This window comes from Pyxicephalus adspersus, chromosome 5 (assembly GCF_032062135.1).
Source record: "Pyxicephalus adspersus chromosome 5, UCB_Pads_2.0, whole genome shotgun sequence".
In the NCBI taxonomy this organism is placed as follows: Eukaryota; Metazoa; Chordata; class Amphibia; order Anura; family Pyxicephalidae; genus Pyxicephalus; species Pyxicephalus adspersus.
The window spans coordinates 132,186,490-132,210,482 of record NC_092862.1 but is presented as its reverse complement, the minus strand read 5'-3'; the positions used below and the strand labels follow the sequence as shown (position 1 = coordinate 132,210,482).

General features: G+C 38.1%; 1 protein-coding gene across 1 annotated transcript in view; it reads left to right on the top strand.

Annotated features, from left to right (window-relative positions):
- PLXDC2 (plexin domain containing 2) overlaps window positions 1-23,993 on the top strand; it is a 271,147-nt gene that overhangs the window by 216,587 nt on the left and 30,567 nt on the right. Inside the window, exons 9-12 of the mRNA XM_072412754.1 lie at window positions 15,141-15,166; window positions 15,864-15,879; window positions 19,295-19,337; window positions 22,438-22,498. Coding sequence (XP_072268855.1) covers window positions 15,141-15,166; window positions 15,864-15,879; window positions 19,295-19,337; window positions 22,438-22,498 — 146 coding nt within the window. The remainder of the gene's footprint in view (window positions 1-15,140; window positions 15,167-15,863; window positions 15,880-19,294; window positions 19,338-22,437; window positions 22,499-23,993) is intronic.

The following is a 23,993-nucleotide window of genomic DNA, read 5'->3' as shown; positions in this document are numbered from 1 at the left end:
AACCTTGTGGGAAAAAGTTTCCTTTCTTTAATATTTAAAAAAATGTTCTGTAAATAGCCCAGAAATGCCAAGAGCTAGAACAAATAAGAAAAATAAATAATCAGCTTATATTTACTCATTATTATTCATGTTTGTTTCATTTTTAGGCTTAGTGATGCTTAGTAATTTGCTGCCGCAGGCACTGGCCCGTAGGTGTCATAAGGGTAAATGCACAATGGTCGTCCTATAAACCAATTTAAAGCTGTAAGATTTATTTCTGTTTATTCAGAACATACAGTAGCGAGAGCACACAGCTCCAAAACAGAGATGAGCAACAGCTAAGCCTGACCTTCTTGGCCTGACTATTGCATCCTCTGCAACTCTGAAATAATGCCCTAGCCATTGTCCTTTTTTATTACTCCAACTCTGCTAAACACAGAAATAGCCACATAGGAAAACCTCAGTGCAGCTCAAAACTCTAATAAGTTCAAAAGTCAAAAGTGGTCAACTAACCAACTACAGGTGACCTTAAGTTCAACTTCGATCAAAGGGCTGTATATAATATTCTGAATCTGCGGTCCTTTTAAAGAGCCCAGACACACTACAGGAGGTCAAAAACTGCTGACATTATACAGACATGGTTAAGACAGGCATTACGTTGTAGAGAGTGTCAGATATTGGAGACATTTTGGGAAAAGACTGCTAACTGTTACTGACTGAGATCTGCAAATTAAGTACCAAAGTGCCACATGCAGTCCTTGGTCTCCAGAGGTTTATGATGCCTGGTTAACTTCCTCTGTCACATACATGAACATATATCATCCAGGGTTTTGACCATTCCTTTTCCCCACTTCCCTTACACCAAATTTTTAATGGGCCCTGGGATATATTTATTAAGGAAGTCCAGTCGACAATTTGTATATTAGCCATCCTAATATGGCAGGGAACACATTAACTGTTTATCTAGTGATTTTAATCAGTTTATTTTGGACTGAGTTGTCTGGTGTTTTAACTTAAGTTTAACCTTGCTACTTAAAGCGGACCTAAACTCAACATTTTCACTTTATATAAAAGGGTAGACCATCCTTATATGTAAAGGAAAAATGTTAGTTCTTTTGTACTTTTTTAGGTGCAGCACCTCCCCTTTCAGTCTTGATTGCTGCTGCGATCAAAACTAAATGGGAGGGCAAAGCCTCCCGGGATACCAATGTTATGCATCCCAGGAGGCTCTGGGTGCTCCTTCTGCGCATACTTTATTCTTGGACATGTGCAGAAGGGGCATTTTTTCTATTAAGGCAAACAGGTGCCGATCTCACGAAAGCGCAGCAAGAAACTTGGCTTCCCCTTTATAGCAGGCTACATCACCCAAGAAGTAGACGGAAGAGAAGACTGAAGATTCCAGTGCCTGGCTCTTCCTCAGCGCCAGGACGAAGAGGAATTCCACAATGACGTGGGACCGGATTGGGGGAAGGACCAGCGCCATTAGATTAAAGGTAAGTGTGATATTTTTGTTTTCAGTTTAGTTCAGCTTTAAGTGAATTATATACATAATAATAAAATTCAATCAACTTTTAGGTCAGTGTATTTCAACCCCCTTCTTCCAATATTGAAGAAACATTGACCTTTGTCCAGCATTTAGCTCTCCTATGAGTTACAAAGCTTGCCAACATGCTCATTAACACATAGGAGAGGTAAGGAGGGGAAAGTCAGCCATTATATAGGCCCAGTCACTTCTAGCTTCTTCCCGAAATCTGTTCTATATACTGACTACTCTTTCAGTAAAATGTTATTTTCAAAGGTTAGGTTTTTGAACTCAGGTTTGAGGTCTTATCCTTGCATTCTTGGCTTCATTGTATTTAAAGGTTTCAGTAATATTCCCCCTTTCCCTTTTCTCCAAAAGCCTGTATATATTAGGTGCCTGCAATCTCCACTGATAAATCTTATCCCTCAGACCGTTCTCAATTTTTGTTGCATATCTCTGCACTCATTCTATCTGATTATGTTCTTTTTACAGATGAGGTCCAACTAAAGATCCATATAGGGGATTAGGGGACCATTAGGGGATCCATATAGATATAGGGGACCTCCACCCTTTTGTTGTTGATCCCTACAAGGTCACTTAACTTTAAGGAGTGAAAAAGAAAGTTTCTTAGAGCAGCCAACGTTCTCAAGTTTCTATGAAACTCTAGGGTTCCTCCAGAGATTGCTAGAGGTTCCCTGAATAATGAGCAAATTGTGACCCTCAGGTTTATTTAATTGGTCTTTATTGGTCTTAATAATCTTTTTTTTATCTGTTTATCAATTTTTTTTCACCTTTTGTTTTTTTTTTTATCTGCAAGGATGCAACTCTTCCCACTTGGCAGCAATGTAAGAGCCACTTACCACTACATGTACTGTCAGCTCTAGTCATATTAATTATAGCAGGGGTTCTCCAAGACCTAAAAATTATTCCAGGGGTTGTCAAGAAAGGCTGTATTCGAGCATCACAGTTTTGAGGTTCCTGAAGCACTGAGGAATACATTAATCATGAGATCTGTAATTTTTTATTACTATGGCTCTTTCTGTCTGAGACCTCAATAAGTTGTATTTTTCATAACCATGTAAAGAACATTTCTATAAAGTATTTATGTTTCACATTGTGCTACTCAATGTCTCACCTGAGTGTTAAATATTTTGGTAACTCAACGGATGAAATGGCTACTCATCCAGATATTTTAAACATTGGCTTATGACTGTTACATCTCTGATGCTCTTACAATCTGTAAGGTTTATCATGTTACTGTATAATAAATTGATATTTTAGTTTTTTCATATATTTGAGAAATTGCGAGTACTGAATAATGATAGAAATGGAGTAGAAGATATATGTAGGTAAATCACACCACTGAAAACTAGGAAGCCCCATTCAAATAGGCAATGTTTAATATTGCTAGTAATAGGGTTTAGCATACATTTACACTGCATTTCATTAATTTTTTTAGGTATAATTCACTTTGCTGAGTAAACAACCTAAACTTTTTAGTAAACCCTTTTTTCTTTTTTGCTTACCTTTTCCTAATGTCTACTGGCTGGTTACATGATGCACTAGGCTATTTTCCTCTTTGAAATTCGCATGGAATTGGGCTGTCCTGCATGGATGTAATAAGCGGAGTTGACATTTTTAAGTATGCTCAGGGTCACGGCATTGACACCTTTCCCTCATCACCTTTCCTAAGACTAGGGTTAGACCCAAAGTGGAAACAATGCATGGCTCCCAGGGGCTGGCACTTTGCCACCCATGCTTTGCTTGGCCACCCACAGCCGTGTGCTGGTTCTTAACGAAACAGCATTGGCACATTTGTTAGTGGTCAGCAATGAGCAGTATTGAACCAACTACTGCTGCCCGATTCATTCTTTGTTGTGCTCCTGCAGTGGGGAGAGCAAGGGAAGATCTCACCCATGGAAGAAAAGCAATGGTGTGAGTGTGAAGGAATAACCACACTGCAACCTCCCCCACCGGTCAGATCATAGCCTAAAACAGTGTTTCTTGACCTTTTTTAACATAGGGAAACCACCTAAAATAGTTTTCAGGTCTTCAAACCCTTTCTATAATAAAATCACCAGCTCACACAACATTTAGTTATCAGTGGTGAGAATGCCTTTTACATTGCTGGCCATTGGAGAGAATGTCACCCTTACAGGTAGCCAAAATAATTGGAATCTGTTAAACTGACCTAAGAGTCACAAAGTGCTCATCGCTCAATGAATCCCTAGCAACCTTTGGAGGAACCCTGGTACAGAAACACTGGTCTCAAATCTTCTAAGTTGAGTAACAAAAGTCATCCTGGGACAAAGAAAAGATACAAGATAAAAGATAAAAGAAAAAAACTTTGTATTAAAGAAAATTATTGCTACCTGAAATATATATACAGCTCAAGGAAGGGATTTGGGCTTTCAGTGTTAGATAACTTTATATGTAGATATATCACATTATGATTTCCAAATAAAAAACAGGTGTCTTTATTCTGGGAATTTTGTTTTCACAGCAGTCATTCAGCTTTGTTGCCGATTATATTGTCTGATGTACAAATAGATATTGGATGCACAACTTACAAATCTGAATATAGAGAATAATCATAAAAATATGAAAGCAAGTAGCTAGTAACACATAATCCACATATAAGCTATGTTATAACCCAAATATGCAGTTTCACTTTTATTGTGAATACAGACTTCTATTCTGAATACTGACAAAGAAATTTAAACCCCAGAAATGACATTGAGAAATACAGACTTCTAGATACATGCATTGGTATTGACTTTATCTTACAATATTCAATTTTATTATGATGTGATCTCTGACTCAGTTCTCTAATAATATTGAATTTTAAATAATTGTTTCATAGATTCTCCGAACACATACTTTAAATAGGTATAATATAAAATGCTGTGTCTGAAATATAATTCTGATAAGAGGCGATATCTCAAGAGAGTTTATAGAGCAGAAAATTGTTCCCCACCCAGAATCTTCCAGTCTTACCCTTGTGGAGTTCTAAAGTAACAAGATAATTTGTGTGCACAAACTGCATAAAACTGTAGAGGAATTAGCATTTAATAATGGATGATTTTATATTCCAGAGTGCTTTAAAACAGAGGAGCTTGAATATGTCCAATGAACAATGTTCTGATATCAGACACTACAACCTCTTGGTAAATACCCTAATGAAAGCAGCTGGCATAGGAAATGACAGCATTAGATGTAATACAAAAGGCTGCGTTTGATTTAATGTTCCAAATGTATTGGGTAGACAGATTGGAGATCCAGAATGTTCTGATCATAAAATGATACTATTAAGGTAAATGCTTGTTTATTAAAATGAATATCAAACCAACTGGATAGAGTTTTATTTGCTGCAGAACTGTGTATGATAATTAATTGGCAGGTTTCTTTCTTTTGCAAAATGATGTTTTTATGTTTTTACATCCCAATGCTCCTGCTTCTTTGCATCTACTTCCATTCTAGTAGAGCTACAGCAGCTCAGGATTGGATTCCAGATTGTTACAAATCATGTCTGTTTATTGAGCATCAGCATGGGTACTTATAGTCTTTACCGGAAGTGCAAATGTCAGCAGTAAAGAGTCATAGTTCATATTTACTTTATTGTGATCCTAATAAAACCTTGATTCTTGGAAGACAAGGTTGCACTTTTGCATGCATATGAAAAATAAATGTTCCACTAACAGGGTAACAAATATATATAAATATTGTTTATATGTAAATTAGACTTGACCACTCCTTCTGCGTCTTAGGGCCCAGGTTTGTGGGCAGGGAGATGTGTCCAACTTGTCATCATGACACTATAAACTGGGGGACATCAAGGGGATGAAAAAATGCATTGCTTTGCTTTTTACCCTAGATCTGGGGTGCCCACACTTTTTTGGCTTGCAAGCTACTTTTAAAATGACCAAGTCAAAATGATCTACCAAAAATAAAAACTTAGACCTAATAACTCCTGTGTGCAGTAGAGTTTATTTTGAAAGGCAGGGCTCCGCGATCTATACAAATTGCCTTTGTGATCTACCGGTAGATTGCGATCCACCTGTTGGGCACCCCTGCCCTAGATCAATGTTTTGTTACCTTTTTAACATGGGGGAAACTTGGAATAACCCCTTCTATAATTACTAAATCCAGAGCTCACTCAGTATATTAGTGTGGCGGGTCAATAGGGAGAATGCAGCTTACAATTTTAGCAAGTTGGAAGAATATCACCCTTACAGATCACCAAAAAGATCATTGGTATCACTTAAACTGATTCACAAACTGCTCATTGCTCAAGGAACCCCTAGTAACCTCTGGTGGAACCCTGGTTGAGAAACACTGGCCTAGACATTACATTTTAAATACTGAAACATGAATTGATTTTAAAACATCATGTTTCTCATATCAACCTGTAAAAAAAGAGCATTCACCTTATATTCACATTTTGATTTCTTCTGGCACTTCAACAAGATCTCTGCACTTATATTGTAAGTTACTTATCAAGAAGTTGTTTTTTAAAAGTGAAAAAATGAGCACCTAGTGCAGACGTTGTCATTGGGCCGGCACCGAGAACTTGGAAATAGCAGATGATGGAATAGAAGACTGCAATGTGAGACCTTCAGCATGGGGTAGATAAAGCTTGGGAACCCTAAAAGTTCTAGAAATATCAGTCAAGAAAAAGAAGCATTTTTTTAGAAATACCATCTTAGAATTTGTATCACATAATGGGGGAGAGGTTCACTTTAAGATGCTCGTATACCCCAAGGCATGCTGCCTAACATAGTAAAATAGAATCAAGGTCAACATAGAATTTAATGATATTACTGCTCTCCAATAAAAATCAATATACCTCGCAGGAAATAACCATCACCATACAAAATCTGCTTAGACTTTTTTTTATCAGGATTAATTTAACGCCAGGCCTTAGTTATAGCACATTAGGACAATTACTCTTTTTAATGAGATGACAGAATGAAGGTTTATTTGTAGCACTCGCAGTTTATGACCTCTCTAGAAAGTTACAAATGAGAGGCCTCTTCAACCAATTCATTTCCCGATTAAACTGATTGTAACATTCGGGTCATCCTGCCAATAATATTTGCATTTTAAATGACAACGTGGGGCCCAGTAAAGATAATCAATGAATAACATTGGTCAGAGGTCTTCCTTTTGAATAAACATTTTGTTAAGGTCAAGTTCTTTAAAAAGATTTCCTTTTAAGGCATCATTTTGTGTTTTTTTAATTCATAGTATGTGATTAGTGATTAGCTCTCTGGGCATCTAAAGTTTAAAAAGAATCTTGTTTCATTTTATCATCTTTAGGTTTATTCGGCTTACATTTTGCCTTCCCTGTTCCCCTCTCCCACCCCATCCACATTCTATTTGCAGTTTAAAAAAATCTTTACATCTATGTAAAATATGTGTGAATCATATTTAAAGATTTATAAATAGATTCTCGCATTTTCAGATTCTTTAATTGGCCCAGTTGTGACTGGTTCTCTTCAAGTATGCTACGTGACGTGTCCCTAAAGCTCACATTTTAGGTAATCCATTTATTGTTTAGTAATAGAGGTTTAAATCTATATCTCTCTCCCGATTCCTCCCTTAGGAAATGAAGCAATATCACTGAGTATGTTGTTTGTATGATAATACTTGTTCGTTGTATTTACTGTCATCTAATAGAGGCTATATATAGCTGTGCTGGCCCAGATTTATGTTTTGCAATCAAGTAGCAAACAAATGTAAATCGATAAAATATATAATCTAACAAAATGTGTTTTGCAGGAATAGGTAATGAGTATGTTTAGAAAAATCTGTACCCTGCAGCTAACAGGGAACTGGTGGAGTCTTTGCAATGTTGAGATGTCCCCATGGCAGTATGGGTAATTCTGGATGCGTTGGCATATTTCAGCATCTGTGCTGGACAGGAAATTTTTATGTTTTGAATTTATGATCTATAATTTATGACTATTCAAGATATAAACTGGGGAGGCAATTAACTAAAAAAGTATCCTAAGTTCCACATTTATAGCATATTACACCATTTCAGCTACAGAGGGCCTGTTTACATCTGTACATCCTATACTTGTGTATAATGCGTGTATGTGTTTTGTGTGTTTGCTGTGGTGTAAAGTCATTATTGTGTAAAGAAATGAAAAACTACATTTCTGGTTAATTAACACGGTGCAATAAAAACCTGACTCTATTCCTTCAGTACTTTTTACAAGACAAAATGTACCATATATACTAAGCATAAACAAGGTTTTTTTTTTTTACACAAAAATGTCCATACATTTAAAAAGGATCTTGGTTTATACTCTAGTCACACCACTAGATGGAGATGTGTCCTCATGTAAAGTGTATACAAACTTTTGCTCTTTGAGACATTATTAGAGTTTGTTACACACTTTAAACAAGGACACAGTGCCATCTACTAGTGGCCAACAATTTATGCACAAAGGATTATTACTCCCCTGTCCCCATATAGAAATGTCGTTACTCCTTTGCAGGCGCGGAAGAATTCATTCAGTCCCGGCAAGCACGGGGGAAGCTGGGATTGCTGGATGTCCAGGCAACCAACACAGAGCTGCACATGAGCAGATAAATATTTTTGACCTTACCTAATAAGACAGGAAAGAATGCTTATTGCAGAAGGATCATCTATCTACAATAATGCCCTGCATTGGTTTATTTATTTACATTCATTTTACTGCCATTTTTGTTGATTACTATTTTGAATTTTAGCTAAGGTTTATACTCGAGCCAATGTAGTTTTACTTTTTATTTCAAATAAAGGTAGATACTTCTGTTTATATACCAACTGGTTAATTTTCAGGTATATACAGTTGCTCCTTTAGCTCCAAAATTGGCACTTTTCTCCAAACCCTCAGGACACTGTGTCCTGTAATATTCTAGGTTCAGTGGACTGAACCACAGCTGGCAATGGAGGATACGGACATCAAACACACTAGGTTGAAAAAAGACGTAAGTCCATCAAGTTCAACCACTAGGGTAATAAACATATCCCAGATATAAAACCCTATGGACATAGTTGATCCAGAGGAAGGCAAAAAAACCCTGGTTAATTTGCTCCAACAGGGAAAAAATATTCCTTCCTGATTCCATGAGGCAAAACACATTAAAAAGTTTTAAAGTCTTAAAGAAGTTACAGGGCAGGTACTACAGGACTGGGGCTATAGGAGTTACAGGGCTGGGACTAGGGGAGGTAGGAGACAAGGGCCCCCACAAAAGTTCTTCTGTTGCTAGCACTTCCTTTAGGATTTTTCTAGCCTGACAGGATCACTTTCAGTCTTTAATTCACTCATAAGGTACCTGAGCCCTAATGGTTACAAGATTAAGCAAAGTCAATATAAAGTTTTAAGACAAGGTAGTTTAGCAATGCTGGGACAATATCATACAACGTTTATATGTTGAAGGGGTATACAATTTTAATAATAGACACATGTTTTTAAAGGCTAATGCAGCACAACACCATCTGCCATCTTTAGAGATAGATTTTATTGTTTTAAATGGAGGATATGTTTACTTATTTTCATTACTTAGTTCAGGTTTATTAAAGTTATAAAAAGAAAGTATAAAACAGTTCATGTGTTTTTCAATAAAACAAGATAAGGCATTTGATTTCATACAAAGTGGGAGTGTGATAATAATGGTTAGGTCCTCTGCTGTCTGTTTTTATCCACTTTCCACATCAGTCATCAATGTGCACACCTATGGCAATGCACGCCTTACCAGAATACAAGGATTCATGTGACACCTACATTGGTAATAATGCAATGAGTTAATGCAATTTATTTCAGTGGCACCTCAATGTACCATGTGTGCATTGCAGTGTACTTCATTATTGTGCATTGTAGTGCATTACATTACAAAGAGTGCTTGGACCATTTTTGGTGCTTATTAATATTTTAGGCAGTCAACTTACTTTTATTTCCAAAGAGCTTCCAATCCCTCCTGAGCTTTACTCAATTGGGTTATGTGCTGTCCTTGAATCCTCCCTAGTCTCAGCATGCAGGAAGCAGCAGGTGCCGCCATGACCACAATGGATTTTCAGATTTGATGGGCTCTTGGACCTTCAGAAAACAAAGTAAAATTATGTATTGCTATAAAATGTGTACACACTATTTCCCCCATGCCATCAATATTACAGCATTGCTTTTATGACTGGCCAACAAAGGTCTCCGACATCAGGGATAAGTTGTGGATGTTGTAGGATTAGGTGGTATTTCTCAGGGATCTATCAATCAGTAAAGTATTCCATTGATCATTCAATCAATTTATTTACCTTATCTATCATTTTAGGGTTGGTTGTTTGCACAACATATTTTTTTCTCAAGGCATTGAAGATTCTGATGTGTTATGTTCCTGTGTTCTATTCTAAATCTAGTCGCCCTTAAGAGTTCCAAGTCTGCTTTATAATTTGGACACACACAGTGACGTATGTTCCTCAACAAATGCATAATATATATCTGCCGGGGTTGTAATCAACAAAAGCAGATTGAGTCATCAATCTTTTGCCACATAAAGAGTATTTCCTTGAAATATGGTCGTAATGTATTCAATAGTACTGCAATTTTTAGCTAAATAGCTTTTTTTGCTTTCTCTTAGACCATTTGAGTGGTGATTTTATTTTATTGGGGATATACTTGTTGCCTGATTTAAAAGTCCATTGAAAAGCAAAGAAAGAGAAAGAATGTTCAACAAGAGAAGGGAGGAGAGAAGATCGGTTGGACAAAGGCGAAAGGGTGGGGGTAGAGAGGTGGAAGGGTAAAAAGTCATAGAGGAAATAAAATGGGAAGAAAAGGAGTAAATGAAGAGGAAAAGGGAGGGGAGTGCCAAGAAAGAGAAGGAAGGTAACAGAAGTGGATGGGCAAGAAAGCTTTGGAGTAAGGAAATTGAAAATCAGGTAGAAAAAAAGAAATCTATTGAATTAAACAAGAAAGTGGTGATGAAAGGGGTCTAGTGAAGGAGAGGAAGGGCCAAGATTAGGAGGAGAGAAGTGAGGTTGAGTGGAGGGAAGTCAGGGGTGGTAATAAGTATGGAACGAGAAGAGTAGATTCTGTATCATCCTCTCTCTTCTTCTTTGTAAGCATGTACTATTTGACTAGAGGACGTAGGAGTGGGGTCACATCCAGTGCTGGACATAGCTAACAGTGGGACCCTGTTCAAAACTGACTTGGGGCCCTTGTGGCTGAGGAGAGTCTGGGACACACTTTGCACCTCGGTATGTCCACCCCCGGTCACATTAAATGTTAATGGCAGTTTTTCATCCTCCTCCAATCAGTGACAGTGAAGCAGCAGTCTTGGAGCTCTTTTACAACGGTGGAGTGAAATCACATGGTTTGCAGTTCTTTCCTTCTGTACGTCAGACATTGCCGTGAGCAACCATATTTGCATATGACTGTGGTCACGGTGAAAGTTTTCAAACAATTATCATGTGACCAAAAGCATGCTGCTTTTTGGGAACTGTTGTGATCTGCAGAAGCCACAGCTGCATGCAAAAAAATGGTTCCCAACCACTCCCATCCACTTGAATAGGAGATGTTGAATAGGAGAGGTTGGGACAGCAGTTGAACCTGTGGCAGAATGCTGTGAATAACTACAAGTGTGAAATGGTCATCTCTCTCTCATTGTGCTCATTCCACAAGAGGCAGGACGCTGGTAGAAGGCCAGATTAACGTACTTAAACTTCTTACATTTTAAACAAACATATTTACTAATGTATTATTTAATACAGTGCTGCTTTTTTGGTGTGTTTTATATCTGCCTTGACTTTTACTTTAAGATTGTATCTGTGCAGAAAAAAAGGTTGTTAATGGCATTTTAGAAAGCCGGCAAAAATAAAAAGAGACAGAAGCGAAAGCTCTGTGCAGAAAGTTGGTAGTGGATTTTATGTCCGAATAAATCCAATAGAGTAGCAGAAATAATGAGCCTCCAGTGCAGAAACAATGGACTGACTCACTGCTCCCTGCATTCACATAGTCTCTGCGTGAATTTGCAGCCATGTTGTTTTTGCTGTTTAGATGGCAGGAACAACACCAACTAAATCTGTTCAGGCAGATCGGGCTGGACAAATGTGTCTCGAATGACTTTAGAATTTTGGAAGTTCCGATGACTACAGAGGCAAAGTACAATTTTCTGTATGATCAGTTGCACCAATTCATTTACTGTGGCACTTGTGATTAATGACTTATTTACTGATTGGCTGGAAATAAACTGGCAGAGTTACTCAAGATGGCAAAGAGTAATGTCTAAAGTGCATAGCATAGAATTCAATAAGAAAGCAGCAAAGAGTGGAAAATGTGCTCAGCCAACAGTGGCCTGTGAACCTAGGAACCTGGAACAGCACCTAGATTGGGAAAGGTAAGTATTCCAACACTCCTATTAGTGTTTTGTTATCCAACCAGCGAGAATGTAGCTGGACTCCAAGCTGATAAAAAAGTAACAAATCAGTTTATTCTTTAAAGCTGAACTCCAGGATAAGCACAAATAATTAAAATACAAGGGTCATGTGTGCTGATAATTGGATTTTAGTGTGGATTGTGTATTTCTTTTAGATCTGTGCAATAATCCAGCTTGAAACTATGGCTGTGGACAGGAGCTTTCTGGTATAAAGACCAATTACTGTTGTTCTTCGTTCATGCGCAAAGTGACTGGTCTTAAAGCTGCGCTTCATAAAAGTTTTATATCTGCCTTGACTTTTACTTTAAGATTGTATCTGTGCAGAAAAAAAGGTTGTTAATGGCATTTTAGAAAGCCGGCAAAAATAAAAAGAGACAGAAGCGAAAGCTCTGTGCAGAAAGTTGGTAGTGGATTTTATGTCCGAATAAATCCAACAGAGTAGCAGAAATAATGAGCCTCCAGTGCAGAAACAATGGACTGACTCACTGCTCCCTGCATTCACATAGTCTCTGCGTGAATTTGCAGCCATGTTGTTTTTGCTGTTTAGATGGCAGGAACAACACCAACTAAATCTGTTCAGGCAGATCGGGCTGGACAAATGTGTCTCGAATGACTTTAGAATTTTGGAAGTTCCGGTGACTACAGAGGCAAAGTACAATTTTCTGTATGATCAGTTGCACCAATTCATTTACTGTGGCACTTGTGATTAATGACTTATTTACTGATTGGCTGGAAATAAACTGCCAGAGTTACTCAAGATGGCAAAGAGTAATGTATAAAGTGCATAGCATAGAATTCAATAAGAAAGCAGCAAAGAGTGGAAAATGTGCTCAGCCAACAGTGGCCTGTGAACCTAGGAACCTGGAACAGCACCTAGATTGGGAAAGGTAAGTATTCCAACACTCCTATTAGTGTTTTGTTATCCAACCAGCGAGAATGTAGCTGGACTCCAAGCTGATAAAAAAGTAACAAATCAGTTTATTCTTTAAAGCTGAACTCCAGGATAAGCACAAATAATTAAAATACAAGGGTCATGTGTGCTGATAATTGGATTTTAGTGTGGATTGTGTATTTCTTTTAGATCTGTGCAATAATCCAGCTTGAAACTATGGCTGTGGACAGGAGCTTTCTGGTATAAAGACCAATTACTGTTGTTCTTCGTTCATGCGCAAAGTGACTGGTCTTAAAGCTGCGCTTCATAAAAGCGAGCCCTCACTCTCACTGCACATCGATTCCATGACTGTGATAGGGCTGAGTTCCCGCATGCCGTGCCCCCACTCCTCCTCCCCCACCCCTCCCCCTTTACCCCAAACACACACCGAGACAATAACTTGGTTAAATGGCCCCTTTTGGGCCCTTTATTAACAAATAACTTCAATATTAACTCTTTTAAAAAAAAACCATAAAAATAACTATAAATAACAATAAATAAACACATAATCAACAAATAATACCAAATTACAAAAAATTACAAATAAATGTAACCAATACATTAATAAAACATCCTTTCCTAAACACACCCCCTGGTTACTGGTCCTCGAAGGGTCCACTATTGTAACCCCTTGCACCTAATGGGTCTGCACCGCCATGATATGTGGGGAATGTGTAGGAATGATACCAGCAGCACTCTGAGCCCTACCACAAAACAATTTAACACTCCCAACAACAACCTTACCGAGGGTCCCATACCATACATGAGACTCTCACCCCCACTGAAACAGTTCTTGGATAGAGTTTCTCTATCCAAGAACATAGGGCACTAGATGTGATGAATGGGGAAACTTGTCCCCATTCAACCTCCAGTGCCCTGGGGATCACCTGCAGTCACAGCTGTGACCGCAAAGTTAACAAGGTCATGTGACCATGGGAACTGAACTGCAGATGAACTCTGTTCCACTACGATCCCCTGGGCATTACAGGTTAATTAACCTGTAGTGCCCCGGGGATCACACACTCTTCTCACTGATTTCAGCCACCACCGTTACAGAGATATCATGTCATTGTAGGATAACCTGTAAAAAAAAAAAAGTTTGTTAAATAAACACAAACACTAAAAAAAAATAATTTACCATTAATTTTAATATTTTAACACATTTTTACATTTTGAACAGCCATATTCGGGTCGAATATAAGGACAACCCTAATTCGAACACCAACACTAGCACTGGGTCCCAAGTTTGAATCTTGGTCAGGACACTATCTGCATGGAGTTAGTGTCTGTGTGGGTTTGGCTTGGGTACTCTGGTTTTCTCCCACATTCCAAAAAACATGCAGTTAGGTTAATTGGCTTCCTTCTAAAAATTCACCATAGACTGTATTAATGACATATGGTAGGGACAATAGATTGTGAGCTTATTTGAGGGAAAGCCAGTGACTATAGGCTTTGTACAGCGCTGTGTAATATGTTGGTGCTATATATATATAGCCCCGTAAAGCGTCAGCCTGTTTTGTCATAATGCAGATATCCAGAATGCACAAACCTGTAGAACACGGGTTAATCCATTTCTGTATTTATTTATACAGTTCACAGCAGGATATGTCAGAACATATAATCCCATTAAAAGTATAAATAGGAAACTTCTATGTAAAATCCATTATAAATAATACAAGTCTTTGGAATATAAAGCGAGTTTATTAAATGTGATTTTATTTTTTTTTTTATTTTAATTAATACAGATACAATAAAACCACAGGCACCTTCATTGTTTCACAAACTGAGAATACCTTATGAATATTACATTACTGCCAGATTAAAGAGAACTGTTATGTTACTTGAAATGAAAAAAAAATTGTCATACTTAGCAAAACTGTATATTTAATGTTTATTTTATTTACCTGCATTTAAAATGAATTATGCTATTCCCTTTGTAGATCTGTCAGTATTTAAATAGGGTTTGAGATTTGCATGTACTTTTTTCGAGTCCCCACCAAAACTGTTTGAAAATCTGGTCTGTTGGTGGCATTTTGCAGATTAAGCAAGGTTACTTTGTGCATTGTTGTGCCTATGGTAGCTGAAACATCTCATTGGTCATGGTGCTCTCACACAATCATTATGAGGGGGGGGAGGGGGTAGCACTAAAAAGTCCTCAAGAAAACTCACTTACCAAACCATAATTTTATTGCGATAACTGGAAAGAGAAAATGTCTATTTAGATCATATTGCATTTTTTTAAGATCTTTAACTGAACCATACCAACCAAATGTGTTGAATTACAAAAAGCAGAACTTCAAAGGAACTCCATGAGTGTATAATATAAACATGGTGCCTTATAGAGAAAACCTGTTACTGTCACACTTACCTCTTCCTCACTAAAGCGCAGGGGTCTCTCCCCTGCATATGCGGGCAGTTTTGACTCTGGGTGTGCCTATGCTTCCAGATTTTTACAGTTTCGCCCATCCCACAGGCCAATTAGGAAATAGCCTCTTAATCATCCCTGGCTATTTAGCTAGCTCAGACACTGCACTCAGCGTTCGTGCAACATGTCTCTACAAGTGCTGAGCCCCTAGTTTTGTTGAGCTAGTTCCTGCACACCTGTTGCTTAATTCAGTGTTTCCTCCCGTGTTAACCCCTTGTTTCCCAGTCTGTTGGTTCCAGCCTATTCCCTTGTGCTATTCCAGTGCTCCTCTCTGTCTGTATATATTCCTTTGTCACCTACGCCTCTTGTTGCTTCCAGTGTCTCCTGTGTCTGCCGTTGCCCCTGCGTCACCAGTCTCAATTTCCTGGATCCCTGATGTTTGACCTCTGGCTTGGGACCTGACCTCATTTGCTTGCTGCCAGACAAAATCTGGTTGGAAATGTGTTCACTTTAATCTTCGGTATTTCAGAAGGAATTCAAATGACTAAACTTTACACAGGTGTTTCTAAAATGTACAGCTGAAGGATAAGGTTATGCTGAGATGTATTTAAATAGGTGCGATTTCAGGTAATTATTTTCTAAGGCAGTCTTGTCACTCAGGAAGCTGTACTGCCATTTCACTGATGAGGCTGCTTTATCCTTTTCTAACTAAATTTCGCCGACAGTTATTGATGTAATTATAGCTAATGGACGTGTTTGGGAATTCCAAACATTGTTAAACAAATTCCATATCACTCACTGAGTAAAACAAATGCAATTTCCTTTGAAAGGAACACTGCCACCCTTTTGATTTAATTGAATGTATCCTTGTTACTTAAAAAATGTAGATAAGAAAAAGAATTAGTATATGACAGAAGATCCATTATTCCAATTTACTCCTTAAACTTCAGAAAATGAGTAACATTATAGATGGTAAAGATGAACTCCGGCATAAATTAGGAACTATTGAAATACATTAATGAAATGCTGATATATCTACCAAAGGATTTGTATCTGTTAGGGCAACTCCCCGGCAGGTGACACTGGATTTCCCAGGGCTTGGAATCTAAGTGACTCTAGGTCTTCACAAGAGTACTACGCAACAATTGATGGGCCAGTAACCCTAGTGGCCACTGGACTACTTTGCTTGGAGATTACCAGGATAGGGCCTTATGGCTCTTTCCAACAGAGCGAGCAGGAACAGATTGCTTTGGGCAGCCAGAGAGCGGTTTCAGGTATGCTGGAGTCTTTTCAGAAGGTGTAGAAGTGGAAAGGTCAAAGTCTAGTCAGGCAGCTTACAATAATTAGATAGGTTGGCAGGCTGGAATGGGGGGAATCAAGGTCGAAACAGGCCAAGGTCAGAGCAGGCAACTGACAAGAATCAAGGTCAGAGCAAGAGGCTGTGGATATGCAAGGTCAGGACAGGCCAAGGTCATGACAAACCACTGGAGAAAATCAAGGTCAGAATGGTCCAAAGTAAGGGCATGCAGAATACAATTAGCAAAGTCAAGGTCAAGCCCAGGTCCGTATCAAGGAATCAAATACAATGTAGCTGGGTAGAGTCACAGATAAAAAAAAGTCTAACTGGTGACCTGACTTTTCTCTGCTGCTGTTAAAGATTACCTAAACACAAAAATAAAAAATATATTGCAGCTTACTGGTCCTTAAATGTGTAGCCTACCAGTATCTGTTCTCACAGAAAAAAGGTTTACTTGTGTATGAATTTTGTATTAAATTTGTTTACAAAACCTATATATACAGAGATGAATAATTGTTTAAAAGCGCTTTTTCTGCTGGGTCACTAAATGCAAATACTAATGTATGTATGTATCCGGGCACAGGTTTACTTTAAACATTGGCATAAGCTGAAAACAAAGCTGGCACTATAAACTTTATGAAAAGTTTTTTTTTTTTTTTAAATTCACATCTCGGTCTGATTTTCTCTAAAAATGCGTGACTTTTGACCTAATGCAATTGTTTGGTGATTGCTTTATAGGAAACTATTACTACAAGGAACATTCTGTCTGATGTCAGTCACCTCTATGATTGCCTTCCTTCTCTTCCTTGTTGCTATGTCCACTATGTCAAGACTTTTCTTCTGAAATAGCATCCATCATTTCTACTTTGCTAATCACTTTTAAATTTTCAATCATACATTCAAATGAAAAATAATATATTTTTGTATCAGAGATGATGCTTGGGTTTGTTTTTGTATTTAAATGGCATACGTGCATTTATTTTTTAATTTCTAAAGAAAGACATGTCGATATAATTAAATCATAGATGTACTGTAGTATAGGTTAGCAATAAAATTTGTAGTTGATGGTGTTTCTGTAGAAGGCACCTCTAGGCACCTGCAGGAAACTTTAGTTTTCACTCTTTGGATCATCTCAAGATTTTGTGGATCCCTCAAAAAAAGATGAAGTTACTTTCAACTGCCAGTGTAATAAAGAGTAAAGTAGAACTCCTGATATATATATTTTTTGTTTAGTTTTAGTCTGATATTGGGTTAGAGCTATTGCAAGGTTTATACGGTTGTCTGCTTACTTGTGTGAAAATCAAACCACTTAAAGGCTAAAGCTGCGTACACACTTCCAATTTTTATCGTTGGAAATGAACGACGAACGAACGACGAACGATCGTTTGGGCAAAAAAACGTTCGTAAAAAAAGTAACCAACGACGCCGACGAACGAGGATAGTCGTTGGAAATGAACGACCGGACCGGCGGATCGGATTGGACGATGATCGTTGACTATCTATCGTGTGTACAGTCGTTCAGTGATCGTCCATGGTCTGAGCATGCGCGGTGAACGAACGTTCGCTCACTTCCTGTGGTGCACGTCACTTGCTGTATCGTTCAAACGATCGCATCTATCGTGTGTACAATATCTGCGAACGATCGTGTCGTTATCTGTATGTACAGGATCGGTGCTATACGATCGTTCGCAGATATCGTGCAGGATCGTTCGTCGTTCGTTTACCAACGATAATAATTGGAAGTGTGTACGTAGCTTAAGTCACACCTGTAAGAGTTGTCATGTGAAACAGACGTATCTGCTGCAACTTTACCACCAATTCTTGATTCTGCAACAACCATAACATTTAGGATCCAGAACAGGTAGTGAAAGCTCCAGTAAAATCCAAACAGTAGTTAAATTTTACCTAAATCTATACAAAACTGGAGTTTTTTGCTTGGCAAACACTTTGCCATTACGACAGGGGAACGTGCATCATCGTGCAGTACTAAAGCATGCATGTGTTGGTGAGTTTTAGTGTCATTCCTTCTGGTTGGTACCCCAATACATTAGGGCAATAGAGTTAAGTTGCAAAGCTAAAAGCTAAGCCCAAAGCTAGAACCCTATTAATAAATAGGTTTGCATTCTTTTTTTGCATCCCAGTGCTGCTGATCTCATTGCAGCCTGTTTTAGCCACTTATTGTTCATATGCACTTGCTCCAGCCGCACATTGCTGTAGAACAATTTCCTGATAGTGGACCATACCTTGACAATGTTTGCCAGCACGGTCGCCTGCAGCCTTTATTCTGGGGTTCATATGACAGTGTGACAATGCAGGAGGATAAATGTGACATGGATTTCAGTCTATAAAAAAAGAGTCTGAGCTAAGGCTACGTACACACGTGCAATGGTTCTCGTCCGATAATCGGCTCAGGGCTGATATCGGTCCAGAATCTTGCGTGTATACAGTGCTCGTTGTCCATCGTCGGTAAGACCATCCTGGCGGATCCTCCGACAATGGACAATGAACTATCATAATGCAAGTGATGGGGAGAGAGTGCATCGGGCTGCTGCTCTGTTGTTTTCCCCCTCCCCTCTCCATAGAGCGGAACGGCGCCGTATGAACAGCACTCATGCATCGTGCAGTCTTTTGTCCTTGGAAAGCATTGTGAAAAAACCTTTCCAACAACAATTTTGCACGTGTGTATGTAGCCTAAGACCCTTATGGCAGATCACTAGGAATTCATTTAACAGACTATGCAGATTCTAAAGAGCTTTGTAAGCCTTTCTTAGCGTCTATTAGTAATTGGCTTTAGATCTACATTTTGTAACTTTTATCATGGCAGGTAATCTTTAGAACAAAGCAGAGAATGTGATGTATAACTAGATCCAAATTAAATTTCGACAGTCAAATAAACTTAAAGCTTTGCCTGAAACTATAGAGTTTCCAGAATTTCACACACAGATCTATAGAAGATGAAATGATTTATGGGTTGAAGATAAATCCCCTGTCTTCTAGAACGCCAAAATGTACAAAATCAAGATGATTAACATAAGAAAGCACAAGAGTATCAACCCAGCGTCCTGATGAGATATGAGAGCAGAAAATTCCTACAAGAGTCTGGTCAATGAACCTGACCTGTATCTCCAAAACTCTTCTAAAATTAATTTTGTGCATTTATCAAACTGACAGCTTTGCTCCCGTTACCAGCTCCTCATAGTGTGGAAATGGCGTATACATCCATAATAATAATTCTGTTGTTTACAGGGGGGATTTACTCTTTAGTACCCAAAGGCTGCAATTTTTATTTTCACATTTCTTATTTCTGGCAGGACTTTGGTATGTTCTTGATTAATTAAAGTACTATAGTAAATACAAAGGTCAAGTGCAGTCCACATTTCTGGAAAATGTTGTTAAATTGAGAATAGTACAGGGAGACTTGTCATAATTAACAAAAAATGTAACCATTAATGATACATGAGCACTCTTGTCAAATGGCAACATTAAAGTGTATTTCTAGGCATATAATAGGCAATTTCTATTTTTCCCACTTTGTACTGCACTATGGCATGTCAGTTAATCATGAATAGTGGTGGCATTCATTTTCTGTTTTCTTATGCCTTACCAAATATCAGGAGGGGACCTTTCATCTCTGTCCTCTATCCTAATGAGAACTGCTTATACTTGCTGCATTTGATGGCTACACCAAGTGTAGCGGCCTCACTGCCAGAGTTTCTATATATAATTTAATATATTATTATGATGTACATTTTATATATGAAATATATTTAACCAACCTGTATCTATAAAATGCAAAGTACCTTTAGGTGTACTGGTTCTGAAAGACAAAATTGAAATTAAACCTGTTAGCACCCTAAAAGTTCTGCACAGTCTGGAATATTGCAGCAAAGAGACCTAGTAGTTCTACAGAAAGAGAGACTCAAATGCTGCTGTATTCCTAAAAGTTTGACCCTTCCTATAGCCATCCTTATGAATTCTTACAATATAAATGACTTTATGTATGAAAGTCAAAATCTCTTTACGCAGTAAGACAACGCAAAAGTTTGCAATAAACTCAATATATAGAGCTATATATATATATATATATATATATATATATATATAACTTTCAGGTCATCAGGGAATCCTTGCTATAATTACTATATCCACAGCTCAGTGCTGGTCAGTGGAAAGAATTCCTCTTACATTTATAACCAGTAAAAAGAATGTCACACTTATACAGATATTCAAAATGATCATTGGTGTTACCTAAATTACCTGAAAGGCACAAATTGTTCAGTGCTCATAGAACCCCTAGAAACCTCTGGAGGAACTCTGGTTAAGAAATACTGATATAGAGGCTAGGTAAAAGATACAGAATACCAAAAGATTATTCAGACTGGTTATAAATGTCACACCATGTCGAATCCATTGCAAATAAATTGGTAGAACATTGATCAAATGAGCAACACCAACCGGAATAATCAGTACACTACAATTACATAATGTTTTCACCCTGGGACAGATGTGTGTCAAGATCATAAGGTGAAAATAAATAGTAAAAAAAAACTTAGGATAGAGGATACCACCACTAAGGATTGAACTGCAATATAATAACCTTTTTGTTCATAGGTTTAGATGGACTTTAAATGCAAATGATCCTCACTGGTTTAGTGTGTGATCTTTTGCAATGTATAACACACATTACACTGCACATCAATGTAGCAACGTGATCCCCGTAAGATCTAGCCAGGATCTGTAAACATTAAGGATATACAGTCTTCAGTGGTTGCCTTTTTGCTCCTGTTCCTATATACATTGAACAAAAGTCTGTGTTTAATATCACAGTTTATATGTTTGCTGGAATATTAGCTTAGTACCTTGGGAAAACGTAATTGTGTATTGCTGCACCTCATATCCGGCTATGGATGTTTTATTAGTTCATATACGCTTCTATAGTTGTCCCAGCTGTGCTCATATACTATTCCACTTTATCAGTACAATTATCTGCACCTGATATTCTTTGATACAATGCATTAGACTTTGGGGAATCTGCAATGATATTCCTATATAAAGAGAGTAACAGCTTTACAGCAGTGTGTTTACCAGTAATTTAAATTGCCAATCTTATGGAAAAGCAGTATAGTGTTTAAAAATAAAAAAAGTGTATACAGAAAAATATTTGTGTTCCTTTTATTGCAAAGAGGAAACAACTAATGGAGAGGATCTAACACAGATTTTAAGTGTGGGTGCTCATCCCCCTCAGCTTTAATATAGCAATTTAATATAGCAGAGCTTGCAGATGTTAGATGTGTTTTTTTCTACCTTCAAACCTCACCTTTATATATATATATATATATATATATATATATATATATATATATTATATATATATAAATTAATAGTTCTTATACTAATATATAAGTATCTAATGATCTAATGGGTAAAGCAATCCAACAGAAACAATATTTATTCAGAATTTCTGGTATTTGGAACTGTTCATAAGTTATTCCACCTTGACTAAAGTCACAGTTCCAGCTGAAGAAAAGTAACCCCAACACATGATACTGCTACCAGCATACTTCACCGTGGGAGTGGTATTCCTTTGGTGATGTCTAGACTATGGGGTAGGGTTGCAAGACAGAAGCCTTTTCCTACAAAACCACCAGGGTCTGGCTAAAATTTGCACTAATATAAAAAAGCATGGGGGGAAAATGTGTTAAGGTCTGATATGACCAAGGTTAAACTTTTTGGCCAACATCCCCATGGAAAAGCATGGTGGTGGCAGTATCATGTTTTGGGGTTGCTTTTCTTCAGCTGGAATTTACTCTTAGCTCGCCTTACGAGCAATGTAGACTGAATAATCAAGTAGCAAAGTCTTGTACACATCCAAGCCCTTTTCTGCTACATATCCAATATGCCTGTTTCTTTTTTTTTTTTCACAGATGTTCAAGTGGATTTGATCGTTACCGACAAGACTGGATAGAAAGTGGTTGCATGGAAGAGGTACTGTGAAGAAGAAAACCAATTTTATTTTTCAAACACTATTGATCAGTGCACCCTGATATAATTGTGATCAGTGTAGTCCTATAACCTTGGTGGTCAGTGCTGTACCCATTTTTCAGTTTTTTTTGGTGGGTGATGTAGGCCCCCCTTTGTTAAATGTTCATTATTTTATTTTTTGATGGAGTTTTTTCTGTTGTTTCTTTAAAAATTAACGAACAACTTGACTGTGGAAGGTCGGAGCCCTTCACCAGCAACACCCCAATAACCACCCTTCTAAAACAATAATGACACCTGCGGGTATGGTGCAAATGGCTTTTTGGCCGCTCATTGCAAAATCTCACATATTATCATCACATTAACCATAAAACAGCAGTGCAAATTTTAATCATCATTACCCCCATCAGGTTGCAGGTCCTCAAGAACATTCACCACCATTAACCAGGGATCTGCACTTCTTGTTGATATAGCACACTATTACTTAACAAATGATCATCCACTTGCTGACGAATTACTCTAGATTTCGGCAAACCGAATTCAGGAAACCATCGGTAGATCGAGGAAATCATTACAGGAGGATTCTCAGGGCTGCATTCATTCTTGAAGCCCTGGGAATCCTCCTGTTTGCGATCCCCAGTACTAGAAGTTAAATAACCTCTAGTGCATGGGGATTGCAGTGGAACTGCTGATGAACTCTCAATGGAGTATCTCCATTGAGAGTTCATCTGCAGTTCAGTTCCCACAGTCACCGGGCTGACCGTGGGAACTGAATTGCAGATGAACTCTCAATGGAGAAACGCATTGAAAGTTCATCTGCAGTTCCACTGCTATCACCGGGCACTAGAGGTGGAGCTGCATTCATTGATCAGCACAGCCCGCAATTTTTTTAATTAAAATTAGAGCTCGATCTGCAAATTTACACTTGCTGTTCTTGCTTACAATTTCGGTAAGCGAGAATTGCTGAATTCGCCACGAGCTCGAGTTTTAAAAACTCGCTTATCCCTACTAGAGACCTCATACAGAGATGGCTCGCCAAACTACTCCATGACCTTCTCCACGTACTGCCTTTGAGGACCTCAAACCATGCATTCTCTTACTGCCCTCTAAACGCATTTCATACAATAAAAAGGGGTTGGAGGTTGGGAATCTTTTTCCCTGCTGACCGGACCTCCTTCTCACCCCTTCTACCCCACCTACCTATATATCTTCTACCCCCACCTACTATTACCTTTTTCCACCTATCCCTCCCTGACCTCTCCACCTCCTAAACATTTAAACCTATCCTACCTTGTTCAGCCTTCCCCCACCCAGTCATGTTGGCTTTACACCTAGCTCCCTCCTTTTGCAGGCTCCTGGCCTTTCCTACATATGATAAGATAATGCATTGTACCGTTTTCTTTCAATAAATATATTCATGACATTAGCTGAACAATATTATATACAATGACAAAGAACTAAAGACATATGCTTTCACAATGAGTGTTTTTTTTTCATTTGC